The 27,114-nt window shown below is 32.4% G+C and overlaps 5 protein-coding genes across 8 annotated transcripts; 2 read left to right on the top strand and 3 right to left on the bottom strand.

The window, feature by feature from the left end:
* Positions 1-4,680: 4,680 nt before the first annotated feature.
* On the top strand, positions 4,681-6,481 carry LOC140834451 (uncharacterized). The gene is made up of 5 exons (XM_073199335.1): positions 4,681-4,876; positions 4,949-5,044; positions 5,579-5,704; positions 6,007-6,046; positions 6,183-6,481. Exons 2-5 carry the CDS (start codon positions 4,958-4,960, stop codon positions 6,251-6,253), a joined length of 324 nt encoding a protein of 107 aa, XP_073055436.1. The 5' UTR covers positions 4,681-4,876; positions 4,949-4,957; the 3' UTR covers positions 6,254-6,481.
* LOC140835494 (octanoyltransferase LIP2p, chloroplastic-like) lies at positions 6,293-9,856 on the bottom strand. The gene is given in 6 exon segments (XM_073200987.1): positions 6,293-7,211; positions 7,452-7,602; positions 8,148-8,285; positions 8,287-8,413; positions 8,501-8,600; positions 9,844-9,856. Coding segments are annotated over 6 exon segments (870 nt in total). The 3' UTR covers positions 6,293-6,870.
* A 50-nt stretch (positions 9,857-9,906) lies between these two features.
* LOC140834452 (uncharacterized) lies at positions 9,907-11,347 on the top strand. Its single transcript, XM_073199336.1, is given in 5 exon segments — positions 9,907-10,000; positions 10,558-10,655; positions 10,753-10,779; positions 10,782-10,820; positions 11,024-11,347. Coding segments are annotated over 5 exon segments (294 nt in total). The 5' UTR covers positions 9,907-9,909; the 3' UTR covers positions 11,063-11,347.
* Positions 11,348-11,579: 232 nt separating this feature from the next.
* On the bottom strand, positions 11,580-16,924 carry LOC140834449 (probable folate-biopterin transporter 6). Its single transcript, XM_073199334.1, is given in 5 exon segments — positions 11,580-12,540; positions 12,628-12,798; positions 13,777-13,881; positions 16,174-16,740; positions 16,742-16,924. Coding segments are annotated over 5 exon segments (1,566 nt in total). The 5' UTR covers positions 16,871-16,924; the 3' UTR covers positions 11,580-11,946.
* Positions 16,925-20,123: 3,199 nt separating this feature from the next.
* On the bottom strand, positions 20,124-23,236 carry LOC140834448 (floral homeotic protein GLOBOSA-like). Of its 4 annotated transcripts, none has more exons than XM_073199330.1 (7): positions 22,982-23,236; positions 22,778-22,844; positions 22,033-22,094; positions 21,283-21,382; positions 21,003-21,032; positions 20,827-20,871; positions 20,124-20,442 (listed from the first exon to the last, which is right to left on the bottom strand). In XM_073199330.1, the coding sequence occupies exons 1-7, from the start codon at positions 23,167-23,169 to the stop codon at positions 20,260-20,262; spliced, it is 675 nt and encodes a 224-aa protein (XP_073055431.1). In that variant the 5' UTR covers positions 23,170-23,236; the 3' UTR covers positions 20,124-20,259. The 4 variants fall into 4 exon arrangements, with proteins under 4 accessions (XP_073055431.1, XP_073055432.1, XP_073055433.1 ...); XM_073199331.1 differs by having other exon boundaries at positions 20,124-20,430; XM_073199332.1 differs by lacking the exon at positions 21,003-21,032.
* Between the last annotated feature and the right edge of the window lie 3,878 nt (positions 23,237-27,114).

The raw sequence follows: 27,114 nt of genomic DNA, 5'->3' as shown, positions 1-27,114 counted from the left end.
CTATTTTTATTTCAATGTATTTCTCATTACCTTTGCTTTTAAATATGGAAGTTTGGTTATTTTCGGCTATTTATTTATTGTTCTTCTGTGTCAAACTCGTGGGATGTTTTATTTTATGATGATATTGCTCGATTTTTTTTGTATTGAAATATGACCCAAATAATTATCACATACTAGAAAAATAAATAAATTTCACAAATGAGAAAAAAAATCTCAAATCACACATTGGTGTTGCTTATTCTACTCGAACTCAAAGAAAAAATTGCATTTTTTGCCGTATACATTTACCTTTGTATGATTTTGGTATTCAATTTTTTTAAAATTTTAGTCATTTTTTATTGGAAATACTGATGTGACACTGCATATATTAATGCTATAATATTTTCAAGTCGAGGAAAAAATATTAAAATTGTAAAAAAAAATGTAACTGACTAAATCAAATTTAAAAACATATATAAAAAATCAATATCGTAAAAAATATAAAAATACATTTTTCTAGCTCGGTCTTCGTTCTAAACTCGATTTTCTTAGTCTCTACGCGTAAGATTAATTGTTTGTAATTCCCCAAGACTTTTTCGACATATATTAATTATGCATATGAATCAATATTCTTCTTATTCTTTTTTTCCAAAGAAAACATCACATCGAAATAGGCATTTTGTCCCGCGATTAATGATGGCAATTGATGTAATCCGGTTGAATTGAGTAGGCTGGGTCGGGGCAATCAACCGAATCGGATCATTGGCGCCGTCTGTGAGAAATTGAGCTCAAGACGAAAACATGGCTCCTACCAGAAGCCTGGACTCTCATACAAAATCCTTGGAGACTTTCTACCCGGGCTACCTCGAAAACAACACTTCACTCGAGTACATCAGTATAAGACACCTTATGTTTGACAATCATTACTGCCAGAACCACAGAGGTTGGCGTGTCAGAACAAGTTGTCAGAAGTAGGGTATGGACAACTATATTACCTTTAGTAGTAAGTTGGCACTTGAAAACAAGGCAATCATGTGATTTCTTCCTATAAATAACAGATATGTCTTACATTTGAGCGATTTTTCTCATTCACACATTCTGATTCAAGAGCTCTTGGCACTCACGTATATTCACACATATAAATCCATTTTCTCCTTCATCTTCACCTGCTAACTTAAGTATCGGAGTGGTTACGCTGGACATCTCTCTGGCGCCTATTCACGAGTTCATTTCCTTGTTAGCAGGTTACGGTGGAAGTCATAGCTTATAGATATACCTTCCTCACAGGCTATATTCTCTTGCCTATTTTCCCTAAACAAAAATTCTTATTCGATTCGGTGGATTGCTCCGACCCAACCTACTCAATTCAACATGATCACATTAGGTATGGTAAAGAATTTAAACATTAACTAATCTAACATAACGATGTGTTTTTTAATGTATTTTCTTCTATATAATGGATGCAAGTCGTCATCTTTACCAAAATATCTTTGATTTTTAAAAAAAAAAAAAAACCATTGGATTTTTATATCTATGACAATATAATAATTATATCAAGTGTGAGCATCATGATAATAATTTGTGCTATAGTTTTTTTTGTTATTTGTTCATGGTGAAAATAGTCATATTATAATGATCCTACCTTTGCCCATTTTATAATTATCAGTTTACCCTTTGAAAAATTTATTAGTTACCATTTTTGATTTATCCAATAATAGTGTACCAATTCTTAAATAAAATTTGAATTAATCAAAACGTAAAATTATAATTAAAAGAGATTTTAAAAAGCATACAATGCGTGCATTAAGGCACTGATATATATTCCAGTTTAAAGTTAAACCAAACAACCTAGCCTCTAATAAATGTATTATGAAAAATCAGATATTCATTTATTTATTTTCATATAAGTAATGATTTTTTCTTCGGAAGCTTCCTTGAAAAATTACACACATAGAAGCCAATTAGGAGTGTAGAAATACTTGACCTAATTGGTCAACTCGTCAACCCACTAAGAACCAAAAAAGAAGGAATTTTAAAGCTGTCATGTCGAAAAATAAGTAATTTTTTTTAAAAAAATAATATATGAAATTTGATTGGTTCCTTCCTAAATATGTGGTCCTACTATGGACACATCGTTGCGGCCACTGCTTGTAGTATTCGCAATCCAGTACGATTCTAGCCACGGAGATTAAAGCAATTCATAGTGGTATTTTGTTGGTATTAAGGATGAAGATCTCAAATGTGAGGATCTTTTCGGATTCCATCACCGCTGTTCGGATGATTTCAGACCCCTCAGAGTTTTTGAATCCAATTAGTTATAAAAACCGCAAATTAGTTAAATTTTTGGCATCGAAGAGGCCAAAAATAGTACGAATGTGAATTTAAGAGTACCGAAAGCACAAGTTAGGACTTAGCCTTACCAAAATTTATGTATGCTATCATAGGTGATATACGATTATAAGTACAATAAAACCATATAATATATATATATATATATATATATATATATATATATATATAAATCGATGGCAAAATATAATTTTATATAATACCTAACTTATCCAAATCCCATCTACGGCTGAAGTCTCTTTACAGTCCTAGGCCCTAGCTTGGATCAAGACTTGGAAGTCTCCCCATATAGTAACACGAACAAATCCATACAGTCGGTGTAATTGAAGTTTTCGACGGCAACGTTAATTGGACCACAATATTATTAATAGAATAAATAAACAAACATGCACTCGGACAAGTGATTAAGATTTGTTGTGTGAGCATACAACCCAAGTCAAAATTATGGACAGGGACAACTGTCAAGAGGTTTCAGTTCGTATAAGGTTTGTGCGATGTTGTTTACTTTGTTAACGTGATTTAATAGTTATCGTGTTGGTCATTTGAGTTTACCCTGAGTGCACTAAAAATATAGGGGTTGTGGGTTCTAAATGTTAAAAAGTACAAGACAAACTCGACGTATTCAACAATAGACATTACTACTCTTTTTTTCAAGCTAGGAGAAAAGGTGAGGCCAATCCTTAATATAAACTAGTACACGGACGCACGCGTTGCGTGCTTGTACGATATGTTTTATAATTTATTGGTTTATATTTAAATGAGGATCAAAATATATTTATAAGAAATAATGAGTGGCTATATTGTAATTTTGATATATGAACTAAAAAAAAAAGACTCAAATAAGAATTGAACCCACAACCTCATGACAAAGAAATATAAACTTTATCCACTAAACTACATGTGATTTACATTAATTTTTTAACACTTTATTGATATATATAATTAGTAAAACAGACCAAGACACCAAAAGTTAGTTACTCTAGATGCCTCTTACTTAATAATATAGTATAGAAGTATAGATAAGCAGTGAAAACGAACCAAACTTGAAAGAATCATGTGCCCAAATTTTGAAATTACGATCTGACTCTCTAACTAACTGATATAAAGTGATAAACGACATATTAGAGTTTTTTTTATTTTTGAAAATGTGACAACTATAGGTTTATGCATCATCACATCAACTAAATCATAATTATTATGATTTATAATGTATGTAAGCAGTGACACTAGATGTGTTACAAATCAGGATCGATCTAAAAAGAAGAAAACTAACAATTGGACGAGTAAGTCTCTTGTGTATTCATGAGACGAATCGATCTAGTCCAAATCTAGAATAAAAAGTAATAGTTTTTCATGAATTGAGTTTGGTAGAATATTCATCTTACAAAATTGATCTGTGAGACCGTCTCATAGAAGTTTTCTGTAATTTGACCATACTCTCCACTCCAATAATCCTAAAAAACAAGCTAGGTTACGCAAAATTGAAACTCTGACTTATTCAAAAAATTTATTACAAAAATAGACGACAATAGATCGAGTTTATATAAGTTTTCCAGGATCCAATATCTAATCCTATTCATACATGATTGTATCATACTCACCTTGACCCATAGCGGAAGTCTAACAATTTCGATTAATTAAACCATCATATACTTTATGTTCGGATTATTTTATCTTACATCTGAAGTATTTCTCCTATATAATGTGGTCAAATGTTAGTCTTTGGATCATTAACATATATGTCAACTTTCATAGAAATATGAAAAACTCGGTTGATGAATATCGGATGACAATCAAAGAACATCAAGGTTGATCAATAATGATTACTAGAAAAATGAATAACAAGAACAATAAGGGCATAAGAACAACGGCACACAATTTATGTGGTTCAACAAAAATAACCTACATTCGCGGGATATCACTTATATCAATCAAGAGTGAGTTTCATGTGAGACCGTCTCACGGATCATAATATGTGAGACGGGTCAACTCTATCCATAATCACAATAAAAAGTAATACTCTTAGCATAAAAAGTAATACTTTTTATGAGTGACCCAAATAAAAGATCAGTCTCACATATACGACCCATGAGACCGTCTCACACAAGTTTTTGCCATCAATCAATACGTAAATCCTTTCAATTTTGTGTTTGAAAGGAAATTTCGGTTAATTTTGATACCAACAAAAATAATTTATTTTGATTCTGTTCGGCAGATTAGATCATAATTTTCAATTAAATCATAATTTTCGCTTATTTTGGTTGAATTGTTCAAAAATTTTAGTAATATTATTCTATTGTTTTTTTAATGCAAAAATAATATTATTTAATTGTTGTTAACTATAAAATTTTTAACAATGAAAAGCATGGGGCGAGATTTGAACTCAGAAATTGGGGCTTTCATTTCAAATTTTCGAAGCAGAAGAGAGAAATGGAGAGTCACCAAGCAGTAGACGGGCTGCTCTTCCTGTTTTCCAAAGCCAACCGCGACCTCTCCATGGTTCACCATAAGCTCCGCGAAGAATTCCATCAATCTCTACCCCGATAATGTATTCCGTTCTTCTTTCCTTTTATCTTCCTCTATTTTTTGACAACTCTGAGTGCGTGTTCAATTTTGCTAGGCTAATCCCATGAATCTTGTGGGTCGGTTGAAAAGAATCGAAGGAGAAATGTCATCCCTCAAGGACCAGTGTAGGGAACTGTTAGCTGCTAAACAGGTACGCCCCGATGTTATATGCGACTTGCGAGAGAATGTTTTTGTGTTTTGTGCTTGAAATTTTTGTATAGTGCTTCTGCCTACTGAACTATAAGTTGTCTTATTTTGAATTATTATTAGTTTTGAGTAGGTTTCTTCAATATGAATCGATACTAATTTATTAGTATAAAATGGGCAATTGAAGGATAGGAGATTCCACGCGTATCTTTTGGAAATCTAAATCGAATTCTTTGTGTTTGTGTCAACAATGCCAACAAAGTATGTAATTATGGGAAGAGAAGTATAGATTGCCAATCAATTAACAGTAGTAAATAAATGGAGTTACTTTGATTTTTAGATCACTGTCCAGGGGTGTTCAAATTGTAAACCGATATTTGATGTTTTCTCACAGTTTTGAGTTATTTTTCTCACAAAGCCCAAGTACTTGCTGAGTTGCTGTTATTACCATTTTCCATGATGATTCAAATAGGATAATTTATTGCTTTTCAGTGAGCACACTTGTATTCGAACATGTTTCAGTCTTATCAACCTGCAGGATCTGATTGATAAAGCTAGAACAGTCTTGGTGGGGAACAAAGCGCTTGTGCAGAGATTGCAAGTTTCTGCGGGTATTCCCATAGCATGTGATGATGATGATCTCTCTTATGAGAACTTCAACCAGGTTCACTACTGTTGTTAAATCCTTCCATCCACTATTAACGTTAAATATAGGCCACTGACAGGAATTTTAAAATATGTTTTTAGTTTTTACTGGTTGCATTTTCCATGTGCTGCATAAAGTATTGCATCACGTGCCAGCAAGCAACCAATATTTAAGTGGCGAGGTTTGTTTTTTCAAGTATCATTGCATGAAGTGATATCTGGTAGCCTCGCTACACATTTTGACATTCTTGGCGGCTATTTCTCAAACTGTTTCTTGAAGTAGAGTGGCTGTTGTGTAAAGCTTTTGTTTATGATTTACAGATTATTGATGAATGGACTGTTCAAGTCAGAGCTAAAACAGGTTATTATTTGGTTGAATTTTATAGTATAAATGTTGATATAAAGACTTAAGTTACCTTTGCTTAGTTAGTCTGCGACTGCGAAGTCATTTGATCTCACTTGCTACATACTCAACTCAAACAATTTTGATTTTGCAGAGGGAGTGGAGGAGCCAGGCTCTAACAATATCAACCAGTTGCTATTCTCGGCAATTGTACAAGACAACTGAGAGTCGTGGAAATGTTTTTTCGAGGACGCCACATGAAAGTTTGTTACTCTTTGCTATTCAAGATCCAAAAATTTGGTGTGTTTGATCCTTACCAACTTGAAAGTCAGTTGATCGCTGGTTTCATTGTGTTTAAATATGGCGCGCGAATTGGTATTCTTATTGATTATTGCTTTTGATGCAACAATCATTCATCCTCAATTACTAGTTGGGATGAAAGATTTTATCTAACTCTAGCGGTGAAGACAAAACAATACAACCCATAACATGGATAAAACATAATGGGAGAAACCAATGTACAAACACTGTTAATTGTAATTCTTGGATGATAACAATTTAACACTATTGAAACTTTAAAAATCACATGGTTATACTTCCATGACACAACTGTCAAACTTTTCCCAGAAAACAGAAAAGGCACATAACAAGATTTTGAATTCATTCCAATTTATGATACTTTGAACCGTGTCAATTGAAATGACATAAATACAACAATATGTAGAATGAACATAAATTACAAAAATGTGTTGAGAAAAAAATGGAATAGATTAGCATTGCAGATCTTTATAATTGGCAAACTGTATTCGATAAATTCTGATTGAATCTTCTGCGTCTGTTTTTCAGCATGTTAAGTCCACGGTTTTTCCTTGAGAGACACCTGACCGAATATGTTTATTCCGGATATCAACTTGGAAAACTTCACAAAATTTCTCAATCAGCGATTTATGAGTGGCATCAATCAATTCTGAATAACCATTATCGTGATTATGCTCTTGTCGATTTACTTGAGATGAAAAGTTTTCTTGCAGCAGCGCCTTTATGCTTCCAACTTGACGATCCAGAATCCCACATGGAACTATCTGTTCAAAGGGTTTCATATCTGTGGTGACATTCAGCGCCAGGCCATGATATGCTATCCATTTCGATACTTTTATACCTATGGCTGCTACTTTCTGGTTTCCTGAAGGACTCAAAAGGGTGTTAAAAATAGTAAGCACTGAAGAGATATGAAGAACACAAAATGAATTCATAAGATTTCAAGTTATCAAGATTCAAGAATGCGATGCCAAATAGAGGAGGGACACAAAAAAGGTTAATAAGAGCTGATCGGAATTCTAGAGCTCGGAAATTTATTTAGAGGAATTCTGAATTATGAGTAGCATTGAGACTGTTCAAGGCAAAAAAATATTGTTAGACATACCAACCCAAACACCGGTTAAGCCCTCGACTCGTGAAGCTTCAATAGAAAACGTCGAGGAAAGAGCGCGGATGACCACTTCTTCAAGTTTCCTAAGGTACCAATGAGCATCCATCTCGTAGTAACGGAGATTGAGTATGGGGTACATGATCAGCTACAATGCAGCAAGCATGTGGAACATTCAGAACAAAACAGTAGCATCATTATTAGCATCATAGTCACATGAATTTCACTTTTATGATATGTTTTTAGACCCAAACATCCATTTTAAATCAAACAAATGTGTTTCTACAGCATCTATTCCAAGTCAATCATAAAAATTTAAATGCTCTCGAGCATTAATATTATACCACCAACTTAGAGTACCTAGGTGCACAGCCCAAAATTTTAGTGGCTGGAACAGACTTTGCATCTTTGGACAAAACTAGTGCTGTTAGAAAATATATGCATAAAAATCGCAAACATTTCCGACTAAGGACGATTGCCTCCTCAGGGTCGGGGGAATGCCTGGTGGATTTGTGAAACTGAGTATAGATCGGAAAGAACAAAAATACCAAATACATTCCACCTATCAACCCTCACTGAGAGAGAAAGCCAGGCGTGCCTCATTTGGGCTACAGTACTCAACTTTAAGATCCACTACAGTGTGGGATCAAGTAAAGTTTCAACAGAATGTAGAACACATACAGTATCATATACCTGACCAGGGCCATGATACGTGACTTCACCACCTCGTTCGGTTCGATGCACTTCACAAGATGTATTTTTTACATCAAACTTCAAGTACTCTTCCTTACTACCAGCACCCAATGTGTATACAGGGTTGTGTTGCAAAACTGATCAAAGTGTCAGTCAAATCTTTACCCTCTTCGTTCAACAACTTTTTCTCTTCAACAACAGCATTTTGCCATGACCAAGCCTCAGCATAAGGAACCAGTTCTTGATGCAAGTCAAACAAATCAACACTGTAATCAAAATAAAGAAATACAATCTATTAACAAAACACACGTTGATTGAACCGTAAATAGGAACAGTAGGGCGAGAAAAGTTACCTTCTTTTTGGCATATGCACCATTGTAACGGTGAAATTAAAGGAAGAATGATCCCTCCGAGTTACTTTCGATGGGTTTGGAATGGAACTGAAAATAGGGACTGACTAGTGAAGGCATAATTCAATTTATGGAACTGAAGATGTGCAGTAAGTGCGGCGCCAGAGAGTTTGCGGAAAAAAGCTTCAGTCTTGGGGCGGAGAAACCGAAGTTAACTCAGTCGATGGTTTTAAAGATATTTTAACATCATAGGGACAACAAATAATTTTTGATTCGGTGGTTTATTGTTTGAGGACCTGGGTAACCTGTGTCGTAGGCGCGAGGTCGTTTACACCGATGAAGCGTACGGCGGTGGAGTGGTGGAGGACGGCTAGGTGAAAGAGGCGGCTGCTGATGCTGGGTGGGGACAGTTGGGACGATCCCTCCAAAATATCCCCACTAAATTATTACATTTACATTTATGTATTATCATGAACGATAGATAATTAGTGTCACAAAGAACATTAAAAATAAAGATAAAAATGTAATATTATAAGTTATATAGTATTTTAAAATTGTTGATTAATTTTGTATATTTTATTATAATGATAAAAACATCTCAATTCTATTTTTTCTTTCTTCTGTATATTTTGAAAATTAAATAATAATAATAATTACTATAACCACGTGTATATTTACTTTTAAAATAAGAACCAATTATTATTTAATATTTTGCCACAAATATTTCTTCAAACATTATTTTTTTATTATTGAAATTTAAGAATATTAAATTATTCATGATAAAAAAAACATATTAAATTATTATTTTTCATCGTAAAGACACCCACAGTAAGTGGGTATTGTGGGTGTCATGTCATCCAAATATTTGACACCACCAAATATTCACAATTGTGACCTCTTGATTTGTGTGCAAAGTGAATAATCGGTTACAAATTTGTAACCGGTTATTCATTTTTTTTCATTTTTAAATATTTTTAATTAAACTTTCTAATTTTAATAATCATTTAAATATTTTTTTAATATTAAAAATATTCAAAAAAAATTTAATATTAAAAAATATTCAAAATTTTTTTAATATTCAAAAATATTCAGAAATATTTTAATATTTTTTATAAAATTATAAGTTATTTTATTTAAATGAAAATAAACTATTAATTAAAGTGACAGTGAGACCTATAAATATTTGATTGGTGAGATATTTGATTGTGAAATGTGATATAGTTGAGTAGTGAAATATTTGATTGATGATGTGGACTATGGACCCACAAATATTGGGAGAAAATACATCTACTACTGTGGATGACCTAAGTTTAAATCAAATTTGACATCCTCCCTCTTATACTCACTCTCAAGTCTCATTTAATTTTTTCACAATAAAAAGTAATATTTTTTTATAGATAAATATAAGATATATGTCTGAAAGCACGGTCCATCTATTTAGCATCGGTATAACATTTTCAGCTCTTTTTCAGCCCATTAATGCACTCCGAGGTGTTGGGAAAGGTGAGATTATTCTAATTTTACACTCTTCATTGATTCACACTTCGCTCCCTTTCTGTTTGTGCTTGTGCATTTGATGAAGTCATTTGTGATGTTTTCAATTGTCAGTTTTGAGCCGTGACATGGTTCATTGTATATATTTTGTCGAGAAGTTACTCTGGTTCTTAATCACTATTTGATGTCCGCTTATCTAATTGGACTATAAGTAGAAGAAGTGTCTTTTGATTCTCGGCTTATTGTGCAAGTTTTAGCCTATATGGATGAGGCGTTAAATCTACATCTTTTTTTTCTCTCTTCATGGTCATTATGATCTCTTCTGCTGCAAGCCTGCAATCTGTGTGTAACATTGCCTTTATTTAAGTTAAGATGTTCTTAAACCTCGCCAAGGTGTCATTATCAATTGCTATTTCTTTTTCTTTTTTTCTTTTTTTCATTTTGATTTTCAGATTGCAGTCTGATTCAGCTTGAACGCTGATTGTGTTACCTAAAGAAGTTTTCTCTACTATGTGATTTTATTTATTAGTTATATGTTGTGCTGACTGGCAATTTTGGTTTTGTAGTTTTTGAGCCTTACAAGGACAATAAAGTGGATCTGATTGTGCCTAAGTTAGTATTCATCGCTCTTAATTTGGTAGGCTTAGGACTTGGCGTCTGGAAGGTTTGTTCTCTGGCCCTTAATAAAAGCAATGTATTCTCACATAGCATCGTGAAACATTTGTAAAATCTAAAAAAAGCCATCTTTTTTTTTGTTCCAGCTTAATAGTTTGGGTCTTCTTCCTACTCTCATGTATCAGATTGGGTTTCATCCTTGCCTCCTGTTCAGGTTCGACGTTCGTAAATGCTCGTATAAGTTTATAATTTTGCTCTTGAAAATCGGAAATATAATAAACCAATTTTTCCAGAACAAATCAAGTTTCACATTTCAGATCTACTGCAATCTCTAGTACCAAAATCTTTTACTACTGGGATTTGTTATTGTTATATTGCTATTCCAAAATAACTATAAGGGTTTGTTTTGATTGGCAGGAAGTCGAGTATTCTGGTGGAGGTTTTCCTCTTTACTAACTATGATTCCGGACATCTTTGAATTTCGAAGGATTTAGTGGATGGCCTTTGAGGAGGGGGATAGACTAGTATTGATCGGATCATTTTGGTTGAAAGTTGTCCCACTTGTTATTGTTTTGAATCAATTATGCTTCAGATAACTAAAAACCAATCTCAAGAATGCTGTAGTTTACGTGGCCAGAGCATCTATAACTTTATGTTTATTTTCAATTTTTGTATAGTGCTACGACTTTTGTAAGTAGCATAAACAATTGGGATTAGAGGAAATGATGCTTATGTTTATACCCGTGGCCTGACGATCGACAAGCTTGTAGAGTTGTCGAAATAGATAGATCCATTCTCAATCAAACATACACTCTCCCATATTTGTCAGAAAATGAAAAATAATCACGCATACAAAATATTTTCCTCAAGTCCCACGTTATTACTGTCATCACACTTTTTAGACCTTTTCTTTCGGCCAGTTACTAAAGAAATTAGTAGATTATATATTTTTATTTCATCCAATGTTTTGATTCAAGTTTCACAAAGAATTAGAATTATAAATCATTATGCTGTCAATATATATTAATTTGTCGTCTTTATATCATACCTCAAATGTTGCATGTCATCCCATCACACAAGTGAAACAATGTTATATAAAGTATAAAATCATCCAGGGATGGATTAACCGGGTTTCTTATCAAATAATTCCTGTTTATTTTGAAGACTGAAAGTCTACCCACAACCTAAAAAATGGACAATAATTGATCAAGCGTTTATTCTTCAAATCGAATTTAATTAAAAGTACAATCAATGGAATCACGACGTTATCTAATTTTATCTACTCAACTGGCCCTTGCAATTTCTCTCAAAATTATAACAATCATAATTAGGACAGCAGATCATGTCTCTTCCTTCTCATTTGTATTCAATGGAATCATCTGCAAACTCTCATGATCCACATTTTTAGTTTTTTCCACCACATTAGGTGGTATCAGAGTCTCGTACATGTCCGAATTCGGGACAAGGAAAACCAATCCTAATGTCAAAATCCTCAAAACATTTCTGATTAAAACAGACACCCAAAGATTCTTGAAATCATTCCTAGTAACATGCAAATAACGTAGAAGCATCCCTCCGGCCGATTTCGATGTAAGCGCGCCGAGGCTGTCGATGCACATCAAGAGAGCAAAGAATGTGCCCTCAATGCCCAAAGGGCACAGCTGTGAACTTAGCACCATTATGGGCATCCACCTGATTCGGCTCACAATTCGGGAGACGCATTCTTCGAGTATAACAAAGTAGTAGTCAGGAATACCGAGAGCCAAGTTCCAACGTCTTATGAAGACGATATCCAGCATCCCGGATATTCCGAAGAGGAGCTGCACGAAGAAGAGAACGGGTCTGAAAGGGTAGTCTTTGAGGGTCTTGTGGTAGATTATGACTCCGACTATGGAAGCCATAGCACCTATTGCATAAATCATGCCCACAAATTCCTGCACGTAATGATCAATATAAGTGCATTACTGTACAAGTTGGCTTCAATAGAATTAACACGCAGTGACAAAAAAATTTATATATACCTGCGAGAATGCTGGACCCGCCTGTGGATCAGTATACCAATAGAATTGGCCTTCATGAGTGCTGATGTTCAGAGCTAATGACATGTACATATAGAGTGCAGGCTTCCACACTTGTGGGAATTTGAGTGTTTTGTACATATCATTCACCGCTTCTCTTATTTTCTGTGCTGCCTGCGCCTGCGGGCCAAAACACACCACAAATATATATATCAACAACGCATAATTTGGAAATGTAAAAATTCATTGATCTTTAAATCATCCCTTTTCTTTTTGACTTCCAATTTCTACTTCTTTATAAGTCAAATTAAAAACAAATTTTCTGGTTTGTAAATTTTTATATTTATCTATACATTGGCGATCATCTAGTTATATGTTCAAAGAAGGCGAAACGGAACATAATTATAGGGAAAGAACTTCTAGAAGGTGGCATCTCGTTGAAGCTAGAGATAGAAAGAAATATCTCTATAATTATTCTATTCATTTACACCAATCCAGACCTTAGTAGTGATTTATTGGTCAAATTAAGTTGATTTTTGCACTCAACGTGTTGGAGTCTAAAAAGTCTTGCGTTTATTACACTTTATTTTAAATATAATTAGTCAACTCTTAAATAAAATTAGTCTAGTCGGTAAAATAGTTAAAAGTTTGAATAATGACACGGTTAGAAAAAAACGTATATATCTTTTTTGAAACGATTTTACAAATCAATTTGATGAATATTTACTGTAAAAATCAATAAACCTATTGAATCTTAACTAATTTTGATAATAATTAAAATAACAGTACATAACAAATATTTAAAAACTTGAGAGGACATCTCCAAAAAGCAGCATCCCCCGGTAGAATGACGTCGCATTGCAAGCTGTCCGAGGCCACAGCCCTAGTTTTAGCTAAACTCCCATTTAAATATTAATTAAAATAAAATATTAAACTTCTAACATATAAATGACATTCTTAATTAATATTTTTTAAAATTGCTAACTTTATGTGAACAACTCTGTATCGATTAGTCCATATGTCTTTATTTCGTCTTTCAACGTCGAGCCTTTATTTTTTTATATGCAGATATTTTTTAAGTGATCACAGCTTGAAAAATATACTAGAAATTTGGTAATAACTAAAAAGAAATAATGGGTAAAAAAATCTAACCTTTTTCTTTGGAACATGACTGTCATCGCTCTTTCTTGGTTCATAAATCACAAAGCCAAGAATAATCAACGTAAATGGTGCAATCGCCAAAAGTCCTAATGCTCCCTATAGATATTTTGATGCAAAGATTTGAGTCCTTCAAAAAAAAAATTTTTGATTAATGTATTTAAATAAATAAATGATGATAATTAAGCAAATCTATACAATCTATAAATATATGAGTTTGAATTGTGAATTTACTTAGTTACCCTTCACTCACAATTACTTCATTAATGTTTTACTTATTTACCCTTTCAGTCAACATTACTTCATTAATGTTTTATTCATTTATTTATTTATGTGACTTTTTAATTTTTTGATCTAAAGATTGATATTTAAAATAAAAATAACTTTATTCTATTATTTTAGTTGAGAGTTAGTCTCATGTGAGACCGTCTCACGGGTCATAATCCGTGAGACGGATCAACCCTACCCATATTCACAATAAAAAGTAATACTCTTAGTATAAAAAGTAGTACTTTTTCATGGGTGACCCAAATAAGAGATCCGTCTCACAACTACGACCCGTGAGACCGTCTCACACAAGTTTTTGCCTTTAGTTGAATGGACGATAAATATTACAAACACATTAATATGATATTTTATTTTATTGAATTGTGATACTTAATTAATGTTTGAGACCATGTAGATTCTATATGATCTTTTGCAATTTTTTCTTATATTTTATTCGTATAATTTGATTAGTTTGATTTATTTCAACTAGACAGAGAAATTAATGATAAATTAAAGGCAAAAACTTGTGTGAGACGGTCTCACGGGTCGTATTTGTGAGACGGATATTTTATTTGGGTCACCCATGAAAAAGTATTACTTTTTATGCAAAGAGTATTACTTTTTATTGTGAATATGGGTAGGGTTGACCCGTCTCACGGATTATGACCCGTGAGACGGTCTCACATGAGACTCACTCTAAATTAAAAAGAGCGAAAACTACTTTCTACTTTTGTATTAAATTTATTAGATAATCCTTATAATTTTTTAACGAATATAATTCTTTTAAAAAATATGAATTATAGTGATAATTTATTTTCATTCATTAGAAATTAATTTTTTTAATATGATATTTTTTAAATTTGTATTACTTATTATTTTATTTATAAATGTGTTTTACTACACATATTTATTTGATTGATATTATTTAAAAAATGTATTTACTATGAAATATTAATCATCGATATTAATTTACAAATGATCCATTCTGATATAAAATTAACTGTCTATAATATGTATTCTAAAAAAACAGAGAAAGTCGAACAAAATCTGCAAATGGTTAAAAGTTAGCAGATCTATATATACTTCTATAAATATATGAGTTTGATTTGTGAATTTCCTTAGTTACACTTACACTTTTACACACTATATGATTTTTTTCCAATTAAAATGGATATTGAGAGCATGCATATTCTATATGCTCTTTTGCAATTTTTTTTGAATATTTTATATGCAATATAATTTGATAATTTTGAGTTATTTCAACGTTATTCATAGAAAAAGAAATTAATGAGAAATTAAAAAGAATGAAAATTACTTTATACTTTTATATTAAATTTATGAGATAATCCTTATAATTTTTTAATTAAGACAATCCTTGTAATAAATATGAATTATAATGCTAATTTATTATCATTTATTAGAAATTAAATTTTTTAGATATGATATTTTTAAACTGAATATTACGTATATGTGTTTTCTACACATATTTATTTGATTGATATTATTTTAAAATTTTATTTAACATGAAATTATTAATCATCAATATTATTTTTCCAATGATCTATTATGATATAAGTTAACTATGTATAATATATATTCTTAAAAAGAGAAAGTTAAACAAAATTCGCAAGGAGTTAAAAGTTGGTAAAAACAAAATTGATATTTAACTTAATAACAAGTTTATGGGTTTTATTTTAACATCATTATGATAATTTAGTTAATTAAGAGAATTTTATTTGACAATCGCTATATGCACTTCATTTAAAAATATTGTGATTTTGGTTTTAGTAATTCATTATTCTATTAATTTTATTTTTATTATTTTCCATTGTGAATAATATTTGGATGGAAAATATTTTTGTTAATTTGATAGAGCTATCATTATGTTATAATTACACGAATTGAAAAATATTATATAAATAAATGAATATTTTGACTTATCATCATCATGTATTTATATTTATTGTGTTTTGTTATATTTAGATTAATAAATAGTTATAAACAAGATGTTATTCAAACGATTTAAAAATTATTTAAATCTTTATTTTTCATTATTAGTCATCCAACGTGCATCGTACGTGATCATTCCTAGTAAATCAATATATATGAGAACGCAGATCTGACCTGAGGTCCAATGTGATGAACAAAAAAACCACTGGTTGAATACCCCACGAGAGCTCCGGCAGATGAACAAAACCCACAAAGGCTCTGCATATCAGCAGCCAGAGACCTTATCTCGATGCTATTTCTCGCTATACACGCATCGATCACCACGTCCGCCATGGCCACACCGGCGGATATACCCACCAAGCAACCCAAAGCCAATGCCACCGCCACGCCGCCGCCAGACGCCACCTTCAGAGCACAAAGTGCTCCGGCAACACCGGACAAGATGAAATACGGCCGTCTCTTGAATCCCTTCACCGGGAACACATCTGTTAGCAGACCCCAGACAGGCTTCATAACCCATGGAATGTAGTATAAACCTATGAAGAGCTGTACTTCCGATGGTTGTACCTTCTGGACGTCTTTCCAGTAATAATCTGACACCACTTTGAATAATGACCATGAAAATCCCTGGTTGAGCCCGTAGACCAAGACTACTCCGAGGACGAAGGTGGGGTTTAACCTGGAAGATAGCATTTGAAGCCATTGAAATGGTTCGAGGATGGTGGAGAAGATTTGGATTATCATAAATTGTTCTGTTTGTGTATTTCTCTGCGAGATTATTCGTGTCGTGTTCTTCATCTTCTTCGTTTTCGGTCAAGGGTTTTTCTGATTCATCAATATACTCGGAATGATTTGGATTTGGATCTTGCATATTAAACTCCAGAGCGTGGATACAAGAACTAATATTGGAGCTCCACAGCAAATAAGCGTTTACCAATGTGTGTAGTACTTGCTTGTTATTATATAATTAATTAATTAGCTTGCTGTAGAGCGGAATATCAGAATATTCACACCAAAAAGGGGGAAAAGAGAAAAGAAAAGAAACGAATGTCAATCCAAATCATATATATATGATCCAAAAAAATTATTTTACTTTATAATTTTAGAAATCAAAAATCTATAAAAAACATTTTTAAATATGAAATAGAGACCGATCTCTTGTTCGCATTATTAAATTAAAATGCAAACATAATTAATAGAGGAGTATGTCTTTCATAAGACGGTCTCACGCATCTTTATTCGTGAGATGGATCAATCATGTTCATTTTTACAATAAAAAATAATATATTTGATATAAAAGTAATATTTTTTCGTGGATGATCAATATAGAATATATGTTTGACAAAATTAACTCGTGAGACCATCTCACATGAGTTTTTGTGTTAAACTGTCCTTCCATCGCACATATTTTTTTAATTCTTACATGTTATATGACTCATAAAAATATACATAAACGAATTGTTTTGTTTGTCTTATCTATTCACAAAATGTATTTATTTTTAATTTTTAAACTAAATATTATATATAGTTTTTACTATTTAGCGATAACTAAGAAGATTTTTTTGATGACGTGAGAACCCACATCCGTTATCATTCGTTGTGCATTAGATAAACACTCGGACTACGCAATATACTGCAAACCATATTAGTCAGGTAAGTCATATATGAAAAGATCATCCTAAAAAGTGTTGGTAGGGAGAATCAAACTCCTGAATATTGGTCAAATGGTCACCCACTTATCAACTCGAATATCTTTTCGGGACGATAAATAATGAACAATAATAATTAATATACGATAGATGGATGAAATTGTGACGGAAGAAATTCTTATTTTCGGTTATGAGTGGAATAACTAAATTTTTGTATTTCATAAATTAGATCGTATACGTGCTCTCGATGGCAAGGGCCTGACCAACTCGACTTATGATTCGTTTTTAGTTAGTTAATTTCGATAATATATACACAACAATTAGGTAGCTACAGCGTACGTTGACCTGCAATTGATGGGAATTAATGGTAAATTAATATTTTCTAATTTTTTCATAACTAAATATGTGCTTTGTCCAAAACATAATAAATCGAAATCCCATATGAAAAATTGCAGGTTATGGTAGAGATAATTTGATTCTCTTTAAGATTAATTTCTTTTTATACACTACAATAAAAACACGGATGAATGACCGATAAATCGGTCTCTATTCGGTCTCTACTGCAAAATAGATACCGATTAGAGACCGATTTGGTTGGTATCAATAACCTTGGTCGCTAATTATGAGAGACCGATACGATTAATCGATCTCTAAATTAACGACCACATTTACGTCATCGATATCTAAAATAGAGACCTATATTTTATGTAGGGTTTCTATTTTATATAATGACTAATTAAAGTCAATCTCTAATATAGAGACCGATGTCGCTATATGAGATACCGATGTCACACAATCCGTCGCAAAATATGTTAGATCTTCTGTTTCGTTTTCCAAAAGGACTAATGACTTATACTGACTGCTGAATACTGCCTTCCGATCATTAGAACATGCTTTTGCTGTCTGATCTTCATCTAATCTATTCTCAATTGTTCTAATAATTTCTTGAGTATTTTCATTTTCTGTCTTAGGCACTTGGGGACTTGGTTGAAAGCATAGTTGGGGCTATTCTTATTGATTCTAAACTGGATTTGGATGAAGTTTGGAAAGTTGTTGAACCGCTTCTATCGCCAGTTGTGACTCCTGAAAAGCTCGAACTTCCTCCTCGTGAGCTAATTGAGTTGTGCGACTCTCTTGGTTACTTTGTCAAAGAAAATTATAGTCCAAAAGGAGATGTCATACATGCAGAACTTACTTTACAGCTTGAAGATGTGCTCTTGAATGGACGAGGCTCTGGACCTAACAGGAAAGCTGCAAACGGAATGTCAGCTCTTTGTTTGTTGAAGAAACTAGCTAGCTAGAGGTTGCTTTCTGCTTAAATTTATGAGAAATTTACTCTTAAATCCTATAAATCCTTCCTAATTTTCACATTTTCCTGGTCTACCAACTCTAGAATGCGATAAGCAAAGAGAAGAGGTAATACAGTATATGCAAGATGCAAATTCTGTCGCTGTTTGTTACATGTACCTCAACTTCTTTTGGCATGTCAGGCTATTATCACCTTAACTCCCCCTATAACTTATGGACGGCAACCATTGATCCTACTGTTATTTGTGACTGACTATTAATCACAATTATGAAATATGGCACTTGGACAACTGCTCTACAGGATAATAGTTTTGGGTTGTAACTTTGACAACATTTATATCTTTTTGTAATGGCAAACACTCGGTTCAACAGGAACTAAGTGCACATTATTAGTAACTGATACATACTAACTTAGACTGGTTTTTCTGTTTATGATGTTGATATTGAAGCATCCAAGCTTCCCTGATTTAGATGCTTTAATTTGATGGCAGGCCAGAGGAATATCATTTTCCAAACGTAAAAATCACCAGCCGGATCAAGGCTCTGATGTTAACATCAGATCCTCGACATGCAGCGATTCCAGATTTCGGCGTAATTAAACTCACAGGGGAGGCGAGAGCGGATAAGAAGAGTTCATTTGACTCAGCTGCACTTCCGATGATGTATGAAGAGACTGGGGAAGATTATTATTAGTGGTAGTAGATTTATTATCTTTCTGCTAAAGTGTAAACTCTTTGACTTGGATACATGAATAAAATAGTATAGGAAATAAAAAATATTTTATAATTATTCCTATTTATTGAGAGAGAACACTTCATAAAATATAAACTGGAAATTCCAAATACACACTTTTGAAAACAATCTCAAGCATAATTAAAACCGAAGGAATACGAAGTGTCGATTTTGAAAGCCATTGTGTCAAATTTTTTAAAGGAAAAATAATCTACTGTAAATTTATTAATTTTAAAAAAAAATTTAATATTTCACTAAATCAATTTAAATTTAAATTCTCACTCTCTAAAAATTGCTAAAACAATTATTTTAAAAAAAATTAACTTCAGATCGATGCATGTTTTTTTATTCACTAATATAGATTATATGATGAATATTGATTACACCTAACCAAGAAGATATCTTGAGGCAAGCTTCTAAAACGTTAGCAGGTCGAGAGAAACATAGATAAAAACATGGTAACTGATGAAGCACAAGTGTATCAAGTCGGAGCAGTTTCTAATACAAGGTTGTTCTGGAACACAAAACATTCAACGACCAATTAATAGCAGAGATTAAGCATGTAGGATTTTCAGAAATGGTCTTGTAGATTAGGCTGCATTGGCTGCAATCTAAAGGCGAAAGGCGGGGGCGGCATCTGGCTGTGGCAAGCTTCATAGTTTGCAACCCCGGCTTGATGATCATACATTCCCTGCCCATGGCTTTCCATTACGTGATTACCACCGGTATCCATCGGATCCAGCTGCAGCTGACGCTGAAATTTAGTTGATATATAGAAGTGATTTAATTAATGTATATAAGGGCGAAACTTATAATTTTACAAAAATTTAATATTAATTAGCTTTAACTCTTTGTTTGATGGGAGAAACGAGGCAAAGATAAATTGCTTTTTAACTCGAAAGGAAATGCTTGCTACGAGCAACTGCATTCAGCCTCTTGTTTTGCAGTCATCAAGGTTTTTAATCTTTTGTTTTTTCACATCCATGTGCTATAAACTCGTCCCTGTCTATCACTTTGAGATTGATCTGAGTGGTTCTTTGAGTTTATTCACATGTTGGATATGTTTGAAGAAATGGATGGTTGAACTCATGGTACCAGTTTATCTGTGAATAGATATATATAGAGGGAATGAACATACCAACTTGAATTGGAGGTTCTGATTCTCTTCCTCTATCATTTCATTCTGCAAGCAATGTTCAGCCAACATGTGAATATATAAGTATCTAACAAGTTCATGCAATATTATTGAGTTGCATATGCGTATATAGCTAGAGTACGCTTAAAAATCACATGGATGTATGTATTTGGTCATACATGTTTCCTCATCATTCTCACAAGTTCCATCTGTAAAAAAATCAAGTTTTACATGAGATTGTATGGTTATAAGATAGTAAATATATAATGATTTAGCAAGTTCTAACGAAAAGATTTCTGACAAGAATATTTATCGAAGGGCTTCGATCTGTTATTGATCCTGGAACCTGGCTTGTTTATCTTTTTTTTTTAATGAAAATCTACCATATACAATAATGAGTGGCCGGTTTACCCAACATTGTTCCCTGCAAAAACACGTCAACCAGGAGAAAGAAGGGACCTGTTTGGTTTTGAGAGCTGATATCCCGTTTGTTAGAGCTTCCTCTAAGACCATTAGTTCTTTGTAGTTCAAAGTAGTAATGTCATCTCCTTTCAGATGCCTAAATTGTAGAGAACAAGAGATATATAAGACATAAAAATCATACAGAAAGAGGGTTTTCTAAGGGGTATATGACTAGGGTGCAAGAAAAAGTGGCACATATATATCAATTCATATCAGAAGAAGAATAAACGTGTAGAAATGGCGACGGCCATAGCTTACAAATTTTGAAGAACGGTACATGCACCGCCTCAATTTTAGAAAATTGAGACGCGCATGCGCCTCTTTTTTTGACAATAAAGCTCCCGCAATCACTCATTGATGGTATAAGATACCTATAAATATTGGTGATTGAGGTCCCTAAGCACACAACTCATAAGAACAAAATACACAATCTACATGGAGTGTTGGAGTGGTTAGAAGGCTTCAATCGAAAGAAAACATAAAACTTACAAATTATTCGATGGCCGGAGGTAATACTCGATCCGCTTTCACGTGTTATTTATCATGTTTATAAATGTCTTGAAACATAAATTTTGAGAAAAATTCAAACACAGGGAGCAAAGCAGTGTGGCGATTATAAAGGTCACACGCAAATAGAAAGATTTGGGTTTGCCCCAAGTTGTCGGGGGCCTACTAGGGAGCAAACCAGTAGGAGTGACCAAAGAGTCAACCCCGATAGAAAAACAAGAAAGGGTTCAGTTCATAGACCTTAGCTCAATCTGCATGTTGTCATTCTCTTTCTTGATTCTGTTGATTTCATTGTCCAGATGCTGGATTTTTTGTCAAAATTATTGCAAGCAATTCAAAGGAGTCCATCAAATCAATCAATCAAACAACAGAAACGCCAAATACTGTAAGAAATATGATAAAAATATAATTTGTTGGTAAAATAAGTCCCGATAAAGCCGTTTTTTATGTTAGCACCAACAGGTCAAAAAAGGAGTTCATTACAAACACTTTTGTAGAATTAATATTTCCCATCTGGATCTATTGAAGTACATCAATTCAAGTTCTCTTGAATGAGAAAACATACGACTGAAAAGTTATATATTCATAGGTTTTCTTTCATAAATTTTTGCAAACAAAGGGAAGAGAGAGAAAGCAATTTCTTTACCAGATCTGTTCATAGATGTAACATCTCATGCAGTTTCTTTGGTGTTCTTATCATGGTTAAAGTACTAAATCACTTGGGAATGATGTAAAAAGGTGGAGGGGACAAGGTTAGACTTAGATCCAGAGATAGAAAACTAACTTCATACATAAGACTAAATGTAGATCTTTCACAAAATTCTTCATTTGAATATTCTTACATAATTTCAGCAAAAACTCATGTCCTTGTTTTCAACTAATTAAAGTTGCACCAAAAAACAAAGTGAAAAGTTGGAGAAATCTTGAATACCACTAGGGCTATATGATGAACTCACACACAAATATATGCACAAAGAATAAGTACCTCATGTTTAGCATCCCACAGCCTCTTCCCAGAAAGCTTGTGGTACTGCTCCAAAATGTCTGATAACCTTCAGAAACAGATCAAGATATTACTGAATATCAGCAACCAAAAATAAACCTAGTTATGCATACAAAGAATATCAACAATAAACTGTTTATGTGGGAAGAAACAAAATTAAATCTTTTCTTTTTCAGTAGTTATTACGTAATGGAAGGGCTGCAAAACTCATGCATCTTCCCAGAAGTGGAGAAGATGATAACAGAAACTTGAGAATCACAGAGAACACTGATCTCCTTAGCTTTCTTAATGATCCCATTTCTTCTTTTTGAGTAAGTGACCTGTCTGTTGCTTGAGTTTTCGATCCTCTTGATCTCAATCTTGCCTCTACCCATTTCTACAGTAACAACTTTTTTAGGCCTTTTCTTTTGTTTGCAGAAAACCCTCGAAGAAGAAAAAATGAGATCTTGAAGGGGTGATGAGGATAGGGAAGGAAGTGGGGTGGGGGAGGGGTATACATGGTAATTCGATGGCATTTTCCATTGTTGGATTGAGAGACAAGGAACTTTCCGAAACCTGTGCAAAAATGGTTCTTTTATAGGTGAATGACTTAGCCAAGACAACTGTCGCAATATGTTGCTTTAAATCTTTTAGCCATTCTTTGTAGTAAAACCTTTAACCTTGCTCACACCTTGTTACCCTTTGGCCAATATACACTCCCATCCCCGAATCTTTTCCAAAATAAAATATTCTCTGTGATACTAAGATCAAATATCGGTTAATTCACTAAAGACAAGACGATTTACATTATAGAAAAAAACTCTAAAATATATGCCATGTACATGAGAAAATATATGAGCTTGCATCAATTTCGTGAAATATTAATATGCTTGAATTTGGGTTCTTAATTACTTCATAGTTATTGTGAAGGACAAGGAAGTGTTTAAGGTTTGGTGCATGCAAACCTGAGAGCTGACTTTAATTCTGAAAGGATTGTGATTATAGTGTGTGTAAGGATAATGAATCCTTAACCATCAAATCAAACGTCAATATTGGGCCATGGTCATTAAAAGAATGAGTGAGAGTGGTGAAATATGATGCAAAAAACCATTGGATGGGACATCTCAGTCTCACACTTTCTTGAGTCAAAAAAGTGGGAAATGCTGGTAAAAAAAGAAGAAGTGGTCAAGATGTCAAATATATGTTGTGTTTGGGTGGGTTTATTTTATTTTATTATTATTTAATTTAAAAAATTACCTTGTTTTAGACCTTGAAAATTAGTGCATGATTTAAAATGGACGCCAAATTAGAATCTAAACGTACTTAATTTACATCTTCTACTATTTGGATGAAAAAATAATTTTTACAAAGTAATTTTGTACGCTTTTTTAATGCCATTCGTAACGTTTTCCTATAAAATGATCCTATTTAAAGTATTCTATAGTTTTATGCAATTAGTTATTTGCTATATTAAATTCCCCATCACAAAATAACCAATGTCATGAAAATACAGTTGCAGCTTCTGTAGTATATTAATGTCTATTTTTTCATTAGGTTCATTGTATTAATGACATGCACATCATTGAAATTCAAATTAATTATTTGAGTAAATTGCAAAATAATAAGTAAATAACAATAAAGAGAATATTGAGTGTAGATAAAATTATAATGAAATTATATGTTGACAAACGGGAGCAAAGAGATAAAATTGATTGTAGAAATATAGAGTTGTGAGAAAATCGTTGTGTGTGGAAAAAAATGATCCTATATTCATAGTTGATTTGTGGGGTTAAAAAAATATATGTTTGCAAGTTTTGCAATAAAATTGTAATTAAATATGTGTACTTCTGTAGCCGTCAGTCAACGATCTATATATTTTTAAAACAAAATTTCCGGACCCAACTCGGTAACAGGCAGGATCCGGTCTCAAAACTAGAATAGGTTCTACAGATTCAGTACCGAACTGGTTCAATCATAAAAAATGGATTGGAGGTTGTTTCGGTTCCGGTTCATCCATAAGATGCTACACTTAGGGTAATATCTTAAGGGTATGTTTGGTATGAGTGATAAGCAAAAGATAGATTGTTAAACTCATGTTTGTCTCATTTTTTATGGGTCCAATTAATCAAGAAGCTCATGATTAAAAAAATTTATTTGGGTGAAAACACATCTCATTGGTTTGGGAGGATTGAGAATCAAATTCTTAAAATATTACATAAATTACCATTTTACCCACAAAAAAATCCCATTTTTTTATTTGCACACACATCACATAAATAATTTCATGATGAAACTAAATAAAATTAAAAAAAATAGAGAAAAAAATAATTAGAAATCCACATATTATCCTCTGCGCTTAAAAAAATAGAGAAAAAATGAGATAAAATACAAAATCATATTAATTTTTATTAAAAAATAAATTATCAGATAAATACATAATCTATACTTTAAAATTTTATAAAATATTTATTTATTAATAGTTGAACACATGATTTTGAAAACATTGCTACAAATATCATTTAATATATCAAATTGTCGTCAATGTTAGTTTAGGGTATTTTTGTCTCAACAACAAAAAATATAAAATTTATCATTCTCATTAAAATTTTACGAAACAAAACATTCTTCATCACTACACATTATATATCCTTACCTTAAGTTTTGTCATCAATCTAATTAGTTATCTTATCTATACACCAAACATAATCGAAAAATGAATTCACATGTAATTTTTCAATGGACCCCATCTTTAGCCAGGTTGCCTTTCTTCACGGCTTGCTTTGATCATGGGCCTAGGAACAGATACATAATTGTTAAATTATTATCTTGCGACGTGACTAGAAACGTATGGCGATTATTATTAAACCATTATTCTCTCTTATGGGTGACATGCAACTAAAACAAATTCATTGTAATTAGCATCTTAATATTTTCAAAATAACACAAAGACAATTTAATTAATCCCACTGTTCAAAATTAGGTGTAATAGAGTTACACCTATCATCGGCCCACCTTGCCATAAAAAATTAGATGAATTGGAATGACGGTGGATTGAGTGTTACCCTCCAAAAACTATCAATTTACACACAAAATTGGCTAAGCTCGTCGGTTCACCACCTAAAATAAGTTAGTTGAGTTGGTACTTTCCCAACCCATGATAGACAGCCCGCCGTTGTGGGCTTCACTAACTACTTTTGATATATCTACTTAAAATTAAAGATGTAAACGAACCAAACAATTGATGAGCCATTGAAAGTTCGGCTCAATAAAAAACTCATTTGAGTTCATTTGTTAATCGTATCAAGCCAAACTCACGCTTGACAATTTAATCAAACCAAACATAAGCCTAAGGATATTCGACTCGTAAGCTTGCAAATATGTTCGTTATGCTTGTCGTTTTAATTTTATGAATGAATTTATAATTTAATGTCTGATTTAAAATTAGTTCATTGATATATTTAATTTTTAACAAGTTCGAATAAAGCTCAAACTCGAGCTCAAGTATGTTCTACGAGCTCGAAAACGAGCCGAGCTCAACTCAAGCTTTTTAAACATGATAAACGAACTATTAATGAATCAAGCTAAAGTTTTAACGATCTGAGCTCGAGCTTTTCGCGAGATTCGTAATTTCAAGACAAGTTGAGCTCGAGCATGATGATAAAAGATCGAATCGAGCTCGAACCTCTATCAATCTTAAACGAGTCAAACTCAAACTTGATACTATTGAGCTTGATTTGGATAGTTTACATTCATGCCTAAAATACAACCTGAATATAAATAGAATGATGTAAAGAAGAAAAAAACTAAATTATTTTTCAAATATTAAAAGACATAGACTAATTTACACGCATAAAATTCAAAATAAAACATCGTTCAAAACAGATCTTGAGGGGGAAAAAGGATTTTGATGGGCAAGTGAATTGAATGAATAAAAAGGACACGTTTATATCCAACTAGCAAGAAGCACGTGCGATGCACGTAAATATTAATTATTTAATAAAAATTAAAATTTGATTTTTTTTAAAAATAATTTGATTCATTTTTTTATTTATATTGATTTAGTCTTTTGTCATATTAGACGAATAAATTAATTAAAAACTTATATACTTTACTTTCAAAATTGTTTCTCAAATTGAAATTCAAGTCGTTAATTTTATGTTATATAATAAATTATAATTAGCATAATATATAGAATGAATTGAACTGAAAGAAATTTTGAAAATATATATATCTAAGAACCACGTATAAGGTATAATAACCTAAAGAACCACGTATAAGGTATAATAACCTAAAAATCAACCAGATTATGGATTTCATAAATGCATAAATCATAATTTATA

This window comes from Primulina eburnea, chromosome 6, assembly GCF_022965805.1.
Source record: "Primulina eburnea isolate SZY01 chromosome 6, ASM2296580v1, whole genome shotgun sequence".
NCBI classification, from domain to species: Eukaryota; Viridiplantae; Streptophyta; class Magnoliopsida; order Lamiales; family Gesneriaceae; genus Primulina; species Primulina eburnea.
The sequence above is the reverse complement of the archived record's forward strand: the minus strand, read 5'-3'. Positions and strand labels throughout refer to the sequence as shown.

Coding starts and splice junctions, on each gene's coding strand:
- LOC140834451 (XM_073199335.1), top strand. CDS start 4,958: ATGAATCTTGTGGGTCGGTTGAAAAGAATCGAAGGAGAAATGTCATCC. Junction 5,045..5,578: donor AACTGTTAGCTGCTAAACAG/GTACGCCCCGAT, acceptor ATCAACCTGCAG/GATCTGATTGATAAAGCTAG. Junction 6,047..6,182: donor TCAAGTCAGAGCTAAAACAG/GTTATTATTTGG, acceptor TTGATTTTGCAG/AGGGAGTGGAGGAGCCAGGC.
- LOC140834448 (XM_073199330.1), bottom strand. CDS start 23,169: ATGGGTAGAGGCAAGATTGAGATCAAGAGGATCGAAAACTCAAGCAAC. Junction 22,845..22,981: donor TTTTGCAGCCCTTCCATTAC/GTAATAACTACT, acceptor CTGTTTCTGAAG/GTTATCAGACATTTTGGAGC. Junction 21,033..21,282: donor CAGCTCTCAAAACCAAACAG/GTCCCTTCTTTC, acceptor ATTTTTTTACAG/ATGGAACTTGTGAGAATGAT.